At 46.9% G+C, this 16,899-nt stretch overlaps 1 protein-coding gene across 1 annotated transcript in view; it reads left to right on the plus strand.

Annotated features, from left to right (window-relative positions):
* Nucleotides 1-15,585, plus strand: part of LOC120928317 (granzyme A-like) — a 37,276-nt gene extending 21,691 nt beyond the window's left edge. Inside the window, exon 5 of the mRNA XM_040339416.1 lies at nt 15,297-15,585. Within this exon, the coding sequence (XP_040195350.1) occupies nt 15,297-15,452 (156 nt within the window). The 3' untranslated portion in view covers nt 15,453-15,585. The remainder of the gene's footprint in view (nt 1-15,296) is intronic.
* The last annotated feature ends 1,314 nt before the right edge of the window (nt 15,586-16,899 follow it).

The raw sequence follows: 16,899 nt of genomic DNA on the forward strand, positions 1-16,899 counted from the left end.
TGCAAACTACAGAGGACACAGCCAGTACACACCAAGTAGCTTTAGGTGCAAACTACAGAGGACACGTGCAGTACACACCAAGTAGCTTTAGGTGCAAACTACAGAGGACACGGGCAGTACACACCAAGTAGCTTTAGGTGCAAACTACAGAGGACACGGGCAGTACACACCAAGTAGCTTTAGGTGCAAACTACAGAGGACACGGGCAGTACACACCAAGTAGCTTTAGGTGCAAACTACAGAGGACACGGGCAGTACACACCAAGTAGCTTTAGGTGCAAACTACAGAGGACACGGGCAGTACACACCAAGTAGCTTTAGGTGCAAACTACAGAGGACACGTGCAGTACACACCAAGTAGCTTTAGGTGCAAACTACAGAGGACACATGCAGTACACACCAAGTAGCTTTAGGTGCAAACTACAGAGGACACGGTCAGTAAACACCAAGTAGCTTTAGGTGCAAACTACAGAGGGCATGGGCAGTACACACCAAGTAGATTTAGGTGCAAACTACAGAGGACACGTGTAGTACACACTAAGTAGCTTTAGGTGCAAACTACAGAGGACACGGGCAGTACACACCAAGTATCTTTAGGTGCAAACTACAGAGGACACGTGCAGTACACACCAAGTAGCTTTAGGTGCAAACTACAGAGGACACGGGCAGTACACACCAAGTAGCTTTAGGTGCAAACTACAGAGGACACGGCCAGTACACACCAAGTAGCTTTAGGTGCAAACTACAAAGGACACGTGCAGTACACACCAAGTATCTTTAGGTGCAAACTACAGAGGACACGTGCAGTACACACCAAGTAGCTTTGGGTGCAAACTACAGAGGACACATGCAGTACACACCAAGTAGCTTTAGGTGCAAACTACAGAGGACACGTGCAGAACAGACCAAGTAGCTTTAGGTGCAAACTACAGAGGACACGTGCAGTACACACAAAATAGCTTTAGGTGCAAACTACAGAGGACATGTGCAGTACACACCAAGTAGCTTTAGGTGCAGGTTGGCTCTTAGACTTCATGCCCTGGGGAATCTTATGCTCTAGTACTTTGTCCAGGACCGTGGCCGCGACCCTGTGAAGTTGCTTCTCAGAACCATTGACCCTCAGCAGTCAGCCATTGGGTCCACAACCTCTGCGGTGTGCTTCTAGTCACTTGGTCCCACAGGTGACTTTTCAGTTTGCTTGGGCTATGGACCCGGCTGATGTACCCGCCGATAATCAGCTGCAGGTCATAGTCTGCAGACTCGAGACCCAGGAATCTAATCAGACCCAGATGATGCAATTCCTTCAGGATTTGGCCTCCTGCTTTGAACAGCTTCAGGCCTCATTAGGACCCCCAGTTCAACAACCTCAATCGCAATCTGCTGCCATACTTATCCCGGTCAAAGTCGCAGCCACAAATTTTTTGCATTAACCAGCTCCGTTCCGTTACTCTGGGGACTCCGAGGTCTGCAGGGGGTTCCTTAGCCAGAGCACCATTCATTTTGAACTCCAGCCCCAAAACTTTCATCTGATTGGGCAAAGGTAGCCCTTTATTATTTCCCTCCTGTCCGGCGAGGTTTTAGCCTGGGATGCCCCTTTGTGGGAGAAGAATGATCCAGTGGTTTCTAGCCTGTCTAACTTCTTGAAACTTTTTCGGAATATCTTGAGGAACTGGGTCGTGTCTCTTCAGTGGCCAACACCCTTTTAGGTATCTGCCAAGAGTCTGCTTCAGTGGCACAGTATGCTCATCATTTTCATATACTAACTGCTGAGCTGAAATAATGAGGCCTTTCTTTCAACCTTTTTAAATGGCCTGTCAGAACCTGTACTCACCGAGACCGAGATGCTGAGGGCGGCTCACCTTTGCGACCCTGTGCAGACCACTCCCTGGAGTTGGAACAGAGGAGGGACGGCACAAGGAGGCACCGGTGCCGAGAACTGGTAGGCAGACTTGGTGCAGCTGACAGAAGCAGGGCAGGTGCAGAAGACTGGAGACAAGCGTTGGTCAGGCCGGAACTGGTAGGTAAGTCCGGTAGGATCCACAGGAAACAAAGGCAAATCCGAGTCACAAGCCGTGGGTCAAGAGCAGGAGAGTTCAGAGGGAGTCCGTGAGTGCAAGCCAAGGTCAAGGGGCAGGAGACAACAGCAATCCAGGTAACGTTAGCCAAAGGGTCAAAGGTTCCAGGTGAGAGGAGAGTCGTCAAGAATTCCGGGTCAAAACAGGCAGGTACGGCAACAGGTAAACACATAGGAGCTGAAGACAAGCCAGCAACTTGTTCAGGGGATGAGGCCAGTTTAAATAAGAGAGTCAGTCCTCTGATTGACCACAGAGCTGTCACGTGCACGCCCGTTCGCGCGTCCACGCACACGGCGCGCCGCTGTACCGCGCATGCGCGTGCGCATGCACGCGCGCATATTGCGCCCGGACGTGCGCCAATGCCTAGTTGCCCCGCGCATTCGCGGGAGCTCAATGGAGCCGGGAATGAAGCCCTGACAGTGCCCCCTCCCAAGGGGCGGACTCCGGACGCCCAAACTGTCCATCACCTCAGGGTGCTCCGCATGAAAGGCCCGAATCAGATGAGGGGCATGGAGATTTCGGGAAGGCTCCCAGGAGTTGTCTTCAGGGGGATACCCCTTCCATTTAATGAGGTATTGTAATTGTCTTCCTCTCTTTCTACAATTCAAGATGGCTTCCACCTCAAATTCCTTCTCCCCCTCAATCTCCACTGGTGGTGGCGGCAGTTCTTCTCTACCGTTGAAGGGGTCAGACACAACGGGCTTAAGCAGGGAGGCGTGAAACACAGGATGGATCTTGTAGGACCTGGGTAAAGCCAACTCAAAAGCTACTGGGTTGATTTCTCGCCTGATCTCAAATGGCCCGATGAACCTCGGACCCAGCTTCCGAGAGGGAATAGGTAACTTGAGGTTGATGGCGGATAGCCAGACCTTCTCACCCACCTTGAAGACAGGGCAATCCTTCCTCCCCTTGTCATGGAACCTCTTATAGTCCTGCTGAGCTTGCTGCATGCTTTCCTGTAACTTCTGAAAGTTTTGCTGGATGCAGGTCACACGTTCCTGGACCGCTGGCACAGATGTTTCCGGGATGGAGTCCGGCAGAAAGGAAGGGTGGAAACCAAAGTTAGCCCAGAACGGGGTTTGGTTTGTGGAAGAATGTATGGAATTATTGTAAGCGAACTCGGCTGTAGATAACAAGGAGGACCAATCGTCTTGGGAGACTGAGCAAAAGCATCGTAGGTACTGTTCTAGCGTTTGATTAGTGCGCTCTGTCTGGCCATTACTTTGAGGGTGATAGGCCGAGGACAGACAGATCTCCACTTCCAAAGCTCTGCAGAGTTCCTTCCAAAATTTGGATGTGAATTGAGTACCTCTGTCAGATACTATGCTTTTGGGCACTCCATGGAGCTTGATAATTTCTTTAAAAAAGATTTTGGCTGTGTCTGCCGCGGAAGGCGTACCCACCATAGGCAAAAAATGCGCCATCTTGGACAGACGGTCCACCACGACTAGGATCGTGGTAAACCCGGCTGAAGGAGGCAGATCGACGATAAAGTCCATGGAGATGTCAATTCAGGGCCATTCTGGGATAGGAAGGGGTTTCAGCAGCCCCCAGGTCTTCGTGTTTGGCCCCTTAATCCGCTGGCAGCGAATGCAGGAAGAGACATAGTCCTTGCAGTCGGACCTCCATTTAGGCCACCAGAAGGAGCGCGAGATCAGTTCGGAAGTTTTACGAGCACCAAAATGGCCAGCCAATTTACGATCATGGAAGGTGCTGAGGATTAACTGTCTTGCCTCTGTTGGAACCCTCATGATCAGGGCACCGTTGGCATGCAGTCTTTAGAGTAGTCAACAAATCTGTTTGAGGGAGAAGCAAAAAATTTTGAGGTGACAGGATAGTGCTGGGCTCAGAAGTATCGGGCGTCTCCGGAAACATCCTGGAGAGGGCATCAGCTTTTCCATTTCTTGCGCCAGGACGATAGGTAATATGGAAATTGAAGCGAGCAAAAAAAAGAGCCCAACGGGCTTGTCTGGGCCTAAGGCGTTTTGCAGACCAGAAGTATTCCAGGTTCCTGTGGTCAGTGAAAATGATAATGGGATGAGCTGCCCCCTCCAGCAGGTACCTCCACTCCTCCAGTGCAAATTTTATGGCCAGTAGTTCTCTATCGCCTACGTCGTAATTGCGCTCAGGAGGACTTAGTTTCCGAGAGGCGTAGGCTACTGAGTGAAGAAGCGACTTTGGTCCCTGTCTCTGGGAAAGAATAGCGCCTGTAGCAGATTCCGAGGTGTCAACTTCTAGAACAAAAGGTAGCGTAGAATCCGGATGACAAAGTACAGGTGCCGAGGTAAAGGCCGCTTTGAGTTTGATAAAGGCCTCCTGAGCCTCTTGTGGCCACTGAAAGCGGTGCCCCTGGCGGGTCAACTTGGTGATGGGAGAAACAATTGATGAAAAACCGATGATGAACCGTCTATTAAAATTGGCGAAGCCAATGAAGCGCTGAACGCCCTTTTTGTCTGTTGGAAGTGCCCACTCCTGAATAGCACTGATTTTCTGGGGATCCATGGCTACCCCATTCACAGAAATGATGAATCCTAAAAATTGCACTGATGTCTTTTCGAACTCGCATTTTTCTGATTTGAGATAAAGCCTGTGTTGTCTCAAGATGGTGAGAACCTGCCTGACATGTTGCCGATGTAATTCTTTTGTGGCTGAAAAGATGAGAATATTGTCTAAGTAGACTACGAGGAAGTCATCTAAAAATTGTCGAAAAATGTCATTGACTAGATGCTGGAAGGTGGCGGGAGCATTACAAAGCCCAAAGGGCATGACCAGATACTCGAAGTGCCCGAATCTGGACCTGAACGCTGTCTTCCACTCATCTCCTGCCCTTATTCGGACCAAATTGTAGGCGCCCCGGAGGTCCAATTTAGAAAAAACCTGAGCTGATCGGAACCTTTGGAAGAGCTCGGGGATTAGAGGCAGCGGGTATCGGTTCTTGATGGTAATTTTGTTTAACTCCCTATAGTCGATGCAGGGTCTAAGCGATCCATCTTTTTTCTCGACAAAGAAGATCCCCACCCCCGCTGGCGAGGAGGAGGGACGGATGAACTTCTTTCTTAAATTTTCTTCAATATAGGCCTTGAGGGCCTTCAACTCAGTCTCTGACAAGGGGAATATGCGCCCAAAGGGAATTTCAGATCCGGGCAAGAGGTCAATGGGGCAGTCATATGACCGATGTGGTGGGAGACAATCGGCTTGTTTTTTGTCAAAGACATCCTTGAAGTCTAGGTAGGCTGAAGGAACATGCTCTAGGTCTTCAGGTGGAGTAGCTAACGTGGAGCAGGAGGCTGGAACTGGTGCAAGGCAGTGCTGGGAACAGTAGGTGGAAGAAAAGCTGACTTCTTTCTTGAGCCAATCAATGCAGGGCAGATGAACTTGTAGCCAAGGGAGACCCAGAATGATAGGGAACATGGGGGACGGAATCAAGTCCAAACAGAGGAACTCCCGGTGCCCAGAATCTGAGATGGCGCAAAGAGGAAGGGTTTCCTGGGTAATGAATCCGGAACGGGGGAGAGAGCCGTCAGCCAGATGAACTTGCAGCTGAAAATCCTTGGTACGGCAGGGGATACGCAGCTTTTGGGCCAAGGATGAGTCCAAGAAGCAGCTGCAGGCCCCGGAATCAATTATCGCCGGCAGACGTGTTGCCCCTTCCGGGAGCTGTAGGGAAAGAAAGAGGATAACATAAGTCTGAGGCAAACTGGTAACAGGGTAATTGATAGCAGATGGAGGTTTCGACTTACAAGGCCTTACTGGGCAGGTGCGCAAAAAGTGGCCGGCGGCTCCGCAGTACAGACAGAGGTTAGATTGACGCCTCCGGAGTCTCTCTTCTGGAGTCAGAGGGGCCCGTACTAGACCAAGCTGCATCGGCTCTGGTTCGGGTAATGAGGTGTTCGGTGGAGCTGGGTGAGGCGGAGGTACTGGAGCATATCTTGGTGGAACCCAGTTAGGCCGGTTGGACTGGAACCTCTCCGAACGACGTTCTCGAAGGCGCCTATCCAGCTGAGTGGCGGTTTGGATTAAATCCTCCAGAGAGGCAGGGGGTGCCGACCTTGCGAGCTCATCCTTTAGGTTCTCAGAGAGGCCTTGGCGGTATTGGTACCTGAGGGCCACCTCGTTCCAGCCTGTGTCAGCAGACCACTTTCTAAATTCGGCGGTATAGTCTTCCACCGGCCATCTCCCTTGATTCAAGTTGTGCAGAGTACCCTCTGCTGTGGCTGCAAGTAGAGGATCGTCGTATAATTTCCCCATGTGGGTGAAGAAGGTGTCAATAGAGTCAAGTATTGGACTGCGTTGTTCCATTAAGGAGTGTGCCCATGCTTGAGGCTCATCAGAAAGGAGAGAAATGACGAATCCAACCTTAACAGCTTCGGTCACAAAAGTTCTAGGTTGCAAGGCCAGATAAAGAGAACAGGCATTCTTGAAAGCCCGGTATTTCCGGCGGTCACCTGAAAATCGCTCGGGCATGGAGACCCGAGGTTCGGGATTACTCCCCATCATGGCAGGGTTTGCAGGAGCTTGGGCAGCAGAAGGTCCGGGTGAAGAGGCTAGGGCTGCAGCGGATGGACCTGGGGAACCGGCCAGTTGTTGGAGGCGGTCATCAATCTGGAGGTAGCCTTCCTGAAGCTTCTGGACTGCCTCTGTTAAGGCGGAGACCTGTTGGCACAGCGTCTCAAAGGGTGAGCGCGCCCTGTCGGTCTCAGACATCTGGCTGGCTTGTACTGTCAGAACCTGTACTCACCGAGACCGAGATGCTGAGGGCGGCTCACCTTTGCGACCCTGTGCAGACCACTCCCTGGAGTTGGAACAGAGGAGGGACGGCACAAAGAGGCACCGGTGCCGAGAACTGGTAGGCAGACTTGGTGCAGCTGACAGAAGCAGGGCAGGTGCAGAAGACTGGACACAAGCGTTGGTCAGGCAGGAACTGGTAGGTAAGTCCGGTAGGATCCACAGGAAACAAAGGCAAATCCGAGTCACAAGCCGTGGGTCAAGAGCAGGAGAGTTCAGAGGGAGTCCGTGAGTGCAAGCCAAGGTCAAGGGGCAGGAGACAACAGCAATCCAGGTAACGTTAGCCAAAGGGTCAAAGGTTCCAGGTGAGAGGAGAGTCGTCAAGAATTCCGGGTCAAAACAGGCAGGTACGGCAACAGGTAAACACATAGGAGCTGAAGACAAGCCAGCAACTTGTTCAGGGGATGAGGCCAGTTTAAATAAGAGAGTCAGTCCTCTGATTGGCCACAGAGCTGTCACGTGCACGCCCGTGCGCGCGTCCGCGCACACGGCGCGCCGCTGTACCGCGCATGCGCGTGCGTATGCGCGCGCGCATATTGCGCCCGGACGTGCGCCAATGCCTAGTTGCCCCGCGCATGCGTGGGAGCTCAATGGAGCCGGGAATAGAGCCCTGACATGGCCCTTCTGACAGAGTGAAGGACAAATTAGCAGAAAGAACCATCCCAGCTGATCTGGACATTTTCATCGATATTCGCTTTCAGGAGAGAACCCTAGAAAAATGACACCAGCACTCCTTGGTTCTTAGTCAGCCTTGTGCCGCGTACACAGGGTCGGAATTTCCGATGGAAAAAGTCAGATGGGAGTTTTTCGTCTGATATTGCAACTTTTTCTGGCGGAATTTCTGATGGACTTAGATAGAGAGCAGGCTCTCAATTTTTCAAATGGAAAAACTTCCTATCAGAAAATCCATTCGTCTGTATGCAATTCCGACACACTAAAAACCATGCATGCTCAGAATCAAATCGATTCCTGCTCGGAAGCATTGAACTTTATTTTTCTTGGCTCGTCGTAGTGTTGTACGTCACAGCGTTCTTGACGGTTGGAATTTGATGTGACCGTGTGTATGCAAGCCAAGCTTTACCGGAATTCCGTCTTGAAAACCATCCGATTTTTTTCCAACGGAAAATCCATTTGTGTGTACGTGGCATAAGTTTCTTTCTCTTCAACCCGTGGAGCATCACTTGCCAGCTGAGGAACCTATGCAGCTTTGCCTGACCAGGCTATCTCCTGAGGAATGTGCTAGGTGCAGAATTTTGGGACTGTGTCTGTATTGTGGGGGCAAAGGTCATTTGACACTCTGGATGAGTAGCCCATCTCTAAACTAGAGCCGATTATTCCTACTTCCTGCATTCTTTCTCATTCTACCCTGGAGTCAAAAATTCCTCTGAGCTAAGAGCTAAAATCATTCGTTTTGGGACATGATTCCAAGGTGGTAGGTTATGCTGGGCTCCACCGATCCTTCCTTCTCATCAGTCACCACTACTGGTGGCCTACTGTCCGTTCGGATGTCAAAGACTATGTCGAGGCTTGTGATGTCTGTGCCCAGTCTAAATCCTCTGCGCAAGCTCCTGCTGGTCTTCTCATGCCTTTTCCCATTCCTAAGGAGCCCTGGTCTGACATTGCCATGGACTTTATCACCGATCTTCCACTGTCTGAGAATAATACGTCATTTGAGTGGTAATCGATGGGTTCTCCAAGATGGCGCATTTTGTTCCTCTTCCTGGTCTCCCTTCTGCTCCTGCTTTGGTTCTCATTTTTGTTGGAGAAATCTTCCGCTTCCATGGGGTTCCTTCCCATGTTGTTTCTGACAGGGGTGTTTAATTCACATCTCACTTTTGGAGAGCTTTTTGCAAATCCCTCAATATTATCTTGGATTTTTCCTATTCTTACCACCCTCAATCCAATGGACAGACTGAGAGGGTTAATCAGGAGTTAGAGGTCTTTCTTCGCACTTTAGTCTTTGCTCATCATGATGATTGGTACTCTCTACTCAGTGGGCAGAATTCTCTCACAATAATCATGTTAACATCAGTTCTCAGAAGACACCCTTTCTCACAGTTTATGAAAGACACCCTCAGCTCCCTTTTCCTATGACCTGTTCTCTGGACATTCCAGCTTTGGCTACGGTTCAAGAATTATTCAATTCTATTTGGGGTGACGTTCATGATTCCCTCCGGGCAGCTTCTGACAAATTCAAGGGTTTTGTCGACTGTCGCAGGCGTAAGCCGCCTTCTCTACAGCCAGGAGACAAAGTCTGGCTTTCCACCAGGAACATCAAGCTCCTGGTTCCTTCTCTGAAATCTGCCCCAATATTTATTGGCCCGTACACTATCATTTCTAAGTTAAATCTGGTTTGATTTAAACTTCAGATCCCTAAAAGCTTCAAGATCTCCAATTCCTTTCATGTTTCTCTTCTGAAGTATGCAAAGGAAGGAATATATGGACAGCCGCACTCCAAAGTCTTAAAAAAGACGTGCCCTTTATTGGGTAAAAGAAAAATGCACTACAGGTACCAGCATACAGTGGGAAAAACAGCTGACGCGTTTCGCATTGAACTTCAATGCTTAGTTATAGCTACAAATGAGATAAAAAGTATATAGAAACACGTGTGTGCATATAATATATATATATAGACGCGTGCATGCATGCGGAAAGAAACCAGAATAAAAACAAACACAAAGACAAAGAACATCATAATATCCGGGCATATCCATTATAGAAACTGATTACGAGGGTTCTACTCATTTTTACTTATAATTCAAAAATGAAAAAAATAAACTTTGTTGGTTTCAAGAAAAATTTCTTTTGGTACTCTTCGCCCCCTTTTTATATGTATGGTTTTCATATGTTTATTTCTTGTGCATATATTATTTACCGCTTTGTCGGTTCTTTTACAGCATACAGAACCGGATGTTTACATATATGCATATATAATTGAGGGATGTCATAAATCCCCTTAGTGATGTACCTTTTGAAATCTTGTTACTTTTTTCCTTTTTACTTTTTTTCTTTATCACACATTATTATCATTATTTTGCATTCACATAACAATTCATTCACTATCTTCACATCTGACACATACATACATGTATATTTATATTTTACATTTTACAACTATTCATTAATACTTATATTATATTACATCGTGTGATGCAATTTGTCTTGTTTACACGATCTTGTCCTTGTTTCATTGATAAAATGACATCATATGCTTCATGATAAGGATTCATATGTCCCACTTAAAATATTATAATATTTTAATTTTTTTCACTTTTACGTATCTCACATATATGGGACATATACACTGATATTCCTCTCATTTTTTCTTCTACTTTTTCATCACTATATATCACCATTTTTAGACTGACATGTATACTCATAATTCCCTTTTGGGATATATTTTACATACTTCACATTATTTATGCGTATACACACTTTTCTGTGTTATTAGTGTCTTTTCATTTTAAGTCTAAAAAGTCTGTTTGGCAACATTTACTGTTGCTTTTCACATTTCATTTTATTTTGTATTCTCGCATGCAAGGTTGTTGTTTTTTCACTTGTCCCCCCCACATGTGTTTGAGATTCCAGCAATTAGCTGGAACCAATCAGATGTTGGGCGGGTCAAACTAGGTATAGATTACTGTGTGTATATATATTTGAAACTTTGTATCTCATTTGTAGCTATGACTAAGCATTGAAGTTTAATGCAAAACGCGTCAGCTGTTTTTCCCACTGTATGCTGGTACCTGTAGTGCATTTTTCTTTTACCCAATAAAGGGCACGTCTTTTTTAAGACTTTGGAGTGCGGCTGTGCATATATTCCTTCCTTTGCATATCCTGCGCATTGCCGCCACCCGTTGTGCTCACCTGGAGCGGCAGCTTCCTTACCTTTCTCTTCTGAAGCCTTTAGTCCTCAGTATGTTTTATCATCCTCTCCCTACCTCGGTTCCGGTCTCTCAGGTTAATCAGGAGTATGAGGATCAGTCAAATTCTGGATTACAGGTTCTGTAAAGGCATTATTAAGTACCTCGTGCATTTAAAAGGTTTTGGTCCTGAAGAGAGGATCCCTGCATCTTATGTCTTTGCATCTCATCTTTTGAGGAGATTTAATTTGAGTTTCCGCTCCAAGCCTGGGCCCAAGTTAGGGAGGTCTCGTAAGGGGGGAGGGGGGGTGGTACTGTCATGAGTTTGCAGTAATGTTTCGTGACCTGACTGTCTGCTTACCTCTCTAGTCAGTGTTTGAGCTTTAGTGACGGTGCTCTCACACCTGTGTGACTTGACAGTTTAACCACTTGCCGACCGCGCCATAGACATTTTACTGCTACAGCGCGGTCGAGTTACTGTGACAGGACGTCCCTGGGACGTCCTCCCAGAATCCTCTACTCGCGCGCCCCCTGGGGCGCGCTCCTGGAATCATCCGTGAGCGCCGGGTCTAGAAGTCCCGGCGCATCACGGATCGCGGTAAATTGCCGCTGATAGCGGCCATTTACCGTGTGATCGCTCCGTCAAATGACGAAGCGATCACTTGTAAACAAACCGGCGTCATGTGATGACGCTGGTTCCTCCTTCTCCTCTCTGTACCGATCGGTACAGTGTGAGAGGAGGGGAGGGGGGGAGCGGGTGGCAGCAGCAGCAGTGAGGGCTGGATCTGTGACAAATGCAATCACAGATCCAGCCATCCATTCATCCCAGCTCAGCTATCCCTGCGCAATACTCTGCAATACCCCAATACTCTGCAATACCCTGCGCAATACTCTGCAATACCCCAATAATCTGCAATACCCTGCGCAATACTCTGCAATACCCCAATATTCTGCAATACCCTGCGCAATACTCTGCAATACCCCAATACTCTGCAATACCCTGCGCAATACTCTGCAATACCCCAATACTCTGCAATACCACAATACTCTGCAATACCACAATACTCTGCAATACCCTGCGCAATACTCTGCAATACCCCAATACCCTGCGCGATAATCTGCAATACCACAATACTCTGCAATACCCTGCGCGATACTCTGCAATACCTCAATACCCTGCGCGATACTCTGCAATACCCCAATACCCTGCGCGATACTCTGCAATACCCCAATACTCTGCAATACCCCAATACTCTGCAATACCCTGCGCGATACTCTGCAATACCCCAATACTCTGCAATACCCCAATACTCTGCAATACCCCAAAACTCTGCAATACCCCAATACTCTGCAATACGTCCCCCCCCTCCTGCCACCCTCCGGTGCTTTTACAGACTCACCGCTACGATCGAAGCCAGGATATTTTTTTTTCAGTCTTCCCAGCCTAGATGTGAGATGTGGGGTCTTATTGACCCCGTATCTCATGCTATATTCCTATTACAAGGGATGTTTACATTCCTTATAATAGGAATAAAAGTGATAAAAAAATGTATTTTGGGGGAAAAAAGTGTCAAAATCAAGTAAATAAAGTAAAATGAACAATAATTTTTTTTTTTTTTAAAGCACCCCTGTCCCCGTGTGCTCGCATGCAGAAGCGAACGCATACGTAAGTACCGCCCACATATGAAAACGGTGTTCAAACCACACATGTGAGGTATCTTTGCGAACGTTAGAGCGAGAGCAATCATTTTGGCCCTAGACCTCCTCTGTAACTAAAAACATGTAACCAATAAAAGTAATTAAAGCGTCGCCTATTGGGATTTTTAAGTAGCGAAGTTTGGCGCCATTCCATGAGTGTGCGCAATTTTGAAGTGTGACATGTTGGGTATCTATTTACTCGGCGTAACTTCATCTTTCACATTATGAAAAAAAATTGGGCTAACTTTACTGTTTTTTTTTTTTAAGCACAAAACTGTTTTTTTTTTTAAAACACGCGTTCAAAAAATTTCTGAGAAAATACCATGCAAGATAAAAAGTTGTAACAGCCGCCATTGTATTCTCTAGGGTCTTTGCTAAAAAGCATATATAATGTTTTGGGGTTCTATGTAATTTTCTAGCAAATAAATTATGATTTTTCCATGTAGGAGAGGAATGTCAGAATTGGTCTGGGTGTTCCAGAACGCCTGATGGTGCTCCCTGCATGTTGGGCCTCTGTATGTGGCCACGCTGTGTAAAAGTCGCACACATGTGGCATTGCTATATTCGGGAGGAATAGCAGAATGTGTTTTGGGGTGTAATTTGTGGTATGCATATGCTGTGTGTGAGAAATAAACTGCTAATATGACAGAAACAAGTTTTTTTTTTTTTTTTTACAGAATTTTCTGTCGTTTTTCTTTTATAGCGCAAAAAAAATAAAAAACCCCAAAAGAAAGCTCTATTTGTGTGAAAAAAAGGACAAAAATTTCAAATGGGTACAATGTTGTATGACTGAGTAATTGTCATTCAAATTGTGAGAGCACCGAAAGCTGAAAATTGGTCTGGTCAGGAAGGGGGTTTAAGTGCCCAGTGGTCAAGTGGTTAAAGAGATACATGGTCTACTATTACTGGCATTTCCTTATGCCAATGCTATTGCTTTGCTGCAGTGATGATTTAATGGATTCAACACTCTGTCACTAACCTGGAAATAACTATGCAGTTCTAAGTGTAGCACCTGATTTCACCTTGATTTTATTTGCTGTTTATTTATTTTGAAGATTTACTCAAAGTGTGTTGAACTCTTATGCCACGTACACACGTTCATTTACGCTGCCGCAACTTTACAGGCAACTTCTTTGAGAATAAAGCACTTGTCTGTAAAACATGCGGCGGCGTAACGTAAATCAGATACGTTACGCCCGCCTAGTTTAACTCAGTTGTACGAGAATCTGGGCCTTTGTCTTTTACAACCCGAAAAATGATCATGTGTACGCGGCATAAGGACTGCTATGGCTGCTACATAACAAGCATTTTTAAAAGGATGAAGCTATGGTAACATTCAAGTGTATACACTGTCAAAATGTAAAATCCTAACTTAATCCTAACTTAATTTCCACAATGCATTTACGGGTGCAATGCAATTACTTCTAGCCTACTTATATTGCTCCAAATGATATTGAAGTTTGTAAACTTACTTTCCACACATTTACTTCTTTGAATTCTGTGACTTGTAGTCATTATGCCCTGTGAGTAGGCACTGCTGTGTCACACATTTCACAGAGCCTGCATTCTGAACTACAGTGGTGCTGAGAGAAGGAGTTCCAAGAGACAGAGGCAGTACAGGAAACTCTGCTTGCAGGCAGCAAGGTACCATGGGATATATAGTCCTAAGATATGGAAAGTAAATGCAGAGAAGTAGCTGCAAAGCATGCAGGTAATCCAGGAAGTCTTCAAAAAGGATAGCCAGCAGACAGGCAGAACTCACAACATGAAAGGAGATTTTTCAAAAAAACTATTGTTTGGATTACTATACAATGCTTATGTAATGCTGTATGCTGTGATCATAGATTATCTTTAATTATTTTTTCAATATAGGTTTTATTTATGTGCTACTGCAAAAAGCCATTTCAGAAATGTATCTAAATTCTACTTCACTTTAAATGGGTTGTAAACCTACAGTACGTGTTTTTTCACCTTAATGCTTCATATGCATTAAGGTGAAAAAACACCTTGCAGTGTCTGGCCCCCCCGTTTCACTTATCTGAGCCCCAAATCCGTGGGCGTGATCCCGTGTCGCTCTCTCCACGGCTTCTCGGCTCTTCATTGGATAGATTGATAGCAGAGCAGCCATTGGTTCCCGCTGCTGTCAATCAAATCCAATGATGGGGGCGGGGCCGAGTCATACACTCGGCGTCTATGGATGTCGAGTGTATGACACAGGAGTGCGCTTGCAAGGTAACCCCCTCGCAGTGTTGCCAACCGTCCGTATTTTTACGGATAGTCCGTAAAAACAGGCACTTTTTTCCCCGTCCGTAAATGTCCGTATTTGCGGGAATGTGACAGTAAAAATAGCTGAGATCGGTTCAGCTTGGAGATGCGCATGCGCAGTTCCGAAGCTTGCCGAGCCAAGCTGAGCATATGCTGTATTCGGCCGGGGGGAGTGGATTTCACAAAGGCTGTGCCGCGCGGCGCCGGCGAGTGATGTATTAGGATATCCCGTCATGCGCGCGCGCCAGAATTTTAAATCTGTAACTAACCAGGAGGTCGGAGGAGCACAGCACTGGAGCAGGAGTAAGGACTCAGAGGTTGAGCAGCACGCAGCGGCGGCGGAATGGAGGAGCCTGCTGCATCCAGGCAATACAAAGTTTACAGGGGAGTGGGGGACAGACAGAGTGACAGGCAGACCAGCCGACAGTGACATCAGGTGATGGTGGCAGAGGGGGATCCGATTGAGGCAGGGGGTGATGGTGTGCAAGCTTTACGTCCCAACTGACACGAATGAGACTACCTGCATGAGGTTACACGGAACACCCGCTTTAACATGTGACTTTTAATTTATAATGCTTTGTTCCAAACTTACTGTTTAATGTTTCCCCAGGGAGATTCGGGTGGTCCTTTAATCTGTGACAACGTTTTCCGAGGTGTGAATTCTTTTGGACATTCGAAATGTGGAGCCAAAGGGTTGCCCAATGTATTCACTCGACTGACCGAGAAATATGTCTCATGGATTAAGGAAACAATTAGTAGTAACTAAAGGGAAGAGCAAAAAAAAAAGGAAAAGAAAAACCTGCTGCAAAGCTCAAACTCTTTCCAATGACAAACAATCAGATGCTTTAATTTTCCAATTATTTTACAACCAAACTGCTAAATATAGTGTTATGGGCAAGTGTCTTGTGTTTTCTTTCTGTTGGTTTCCAAAGATAAGTTATGTTGTAAGATCAATATCAATGTGATATTTATCGGCATTTCAGTAAATATGTAATCTAATAGGCTTCTGTGGGCAATAACGACAGTTTTCAATCAGTTGTCATAAGTCAGAGTAAAGATTAACATTCATTGTAAATTAACTATACTATACATTTCAGGTATATCAAAACAAAAATGTGTGAAAAGTTTTATAGTTATATTTCTTTAGAAAACAACCACAGCCTGAAAAGAAAAGCATGTCCCCTGCCAGAGGCTGAAAAGAAGGACCCTTGTTGTCTGTGTAGAAGCGGGGGTCTCTACATTTATGTTTCTATTAAAAAGCCTATGGCGTGCAAAACACACCCAAAAAACTCCACCCGGTGCAGAAAAAACGTGCACACACATAAAGAGTTATACACAAAAGAGTGCGACGGGTGCAAACATCAAGTGGTCCTCCTGTGAGGAAGGACCCAACCCTGATCCCCCGGGGCGTTAGGCTCCAGATGGGGTTTGAGGTATTCAGTGGTCCGAGCAGCCGAAGCCGACACGGACCCAACTTCCTTGGAGGGTCAACTGAAACGGAACTCCCCCGAAGGGAGACCCCATGAGAGCAGGCGAACTAAGCCAGAAGGCCATGTCCACCGACTCCCAAGACGTTCAGGGCTGGCTCGAGGACCGGCACCCTACTAATCCCACACAGTGACAAATAACGTGCACAAACAAAAAAAGACAAAAACATGACAAACACAGGGAATAAATAATAAAAAGTGGGGGAGAAAGAGAGATGAGGGAGAGTAAAAAATGACCATCCTCTGGCCAGGAATCAAAAATTTCTCTGGTCCTAGCCAAAAAGGCCCGGCCCTAGAGGCAGGTGTTAAAAAGTGTGATATGGTGATGTTACCAAGGTGCCCAAAAGCAAAAGTGCCGGTAAAAACACTAGTGCAATTTCGGCACCCCTGAACTGCCACTCCAGATGCACATCACCATAGGCTTTTCAGTGGACCCTGACCCCCGACCCGGACCAGCAGCACCCGTCCCAGCCAGGAAGGTAGGAGCTCTGGGAGATTGGGGAGAGCCCACGCCACTGGACTACTCCCGCTACTCCCATCCCTCCCTCCTAATCACGTTCGGGAAATACTAACCACTACTCCAAGGGGAAGATGGAGCAAGTGTTCTCTCCCGAACAACTGACCGGGGCAGGTACCACAAAATCCAGGCCAGAGGCCAGGGGCCTGGCCCCTCAGCTTCGACCTCATGTTTCTCCGTCCAAATCAGAAGGCTTTCACCTCCACGCC

This window comes from Rana temporaria, chromosome 1, assembly GCF_905171775.1.
Source record: "Rana temporaria chromosome 1, aRanTem1.1, whole genome shotgun sequence".
Taxonomy (NCBI): Eukaryota; Metazoa; Chordata; class Amphibia; order Anura; family Ranidae; genus Rana; species Rana temporaria.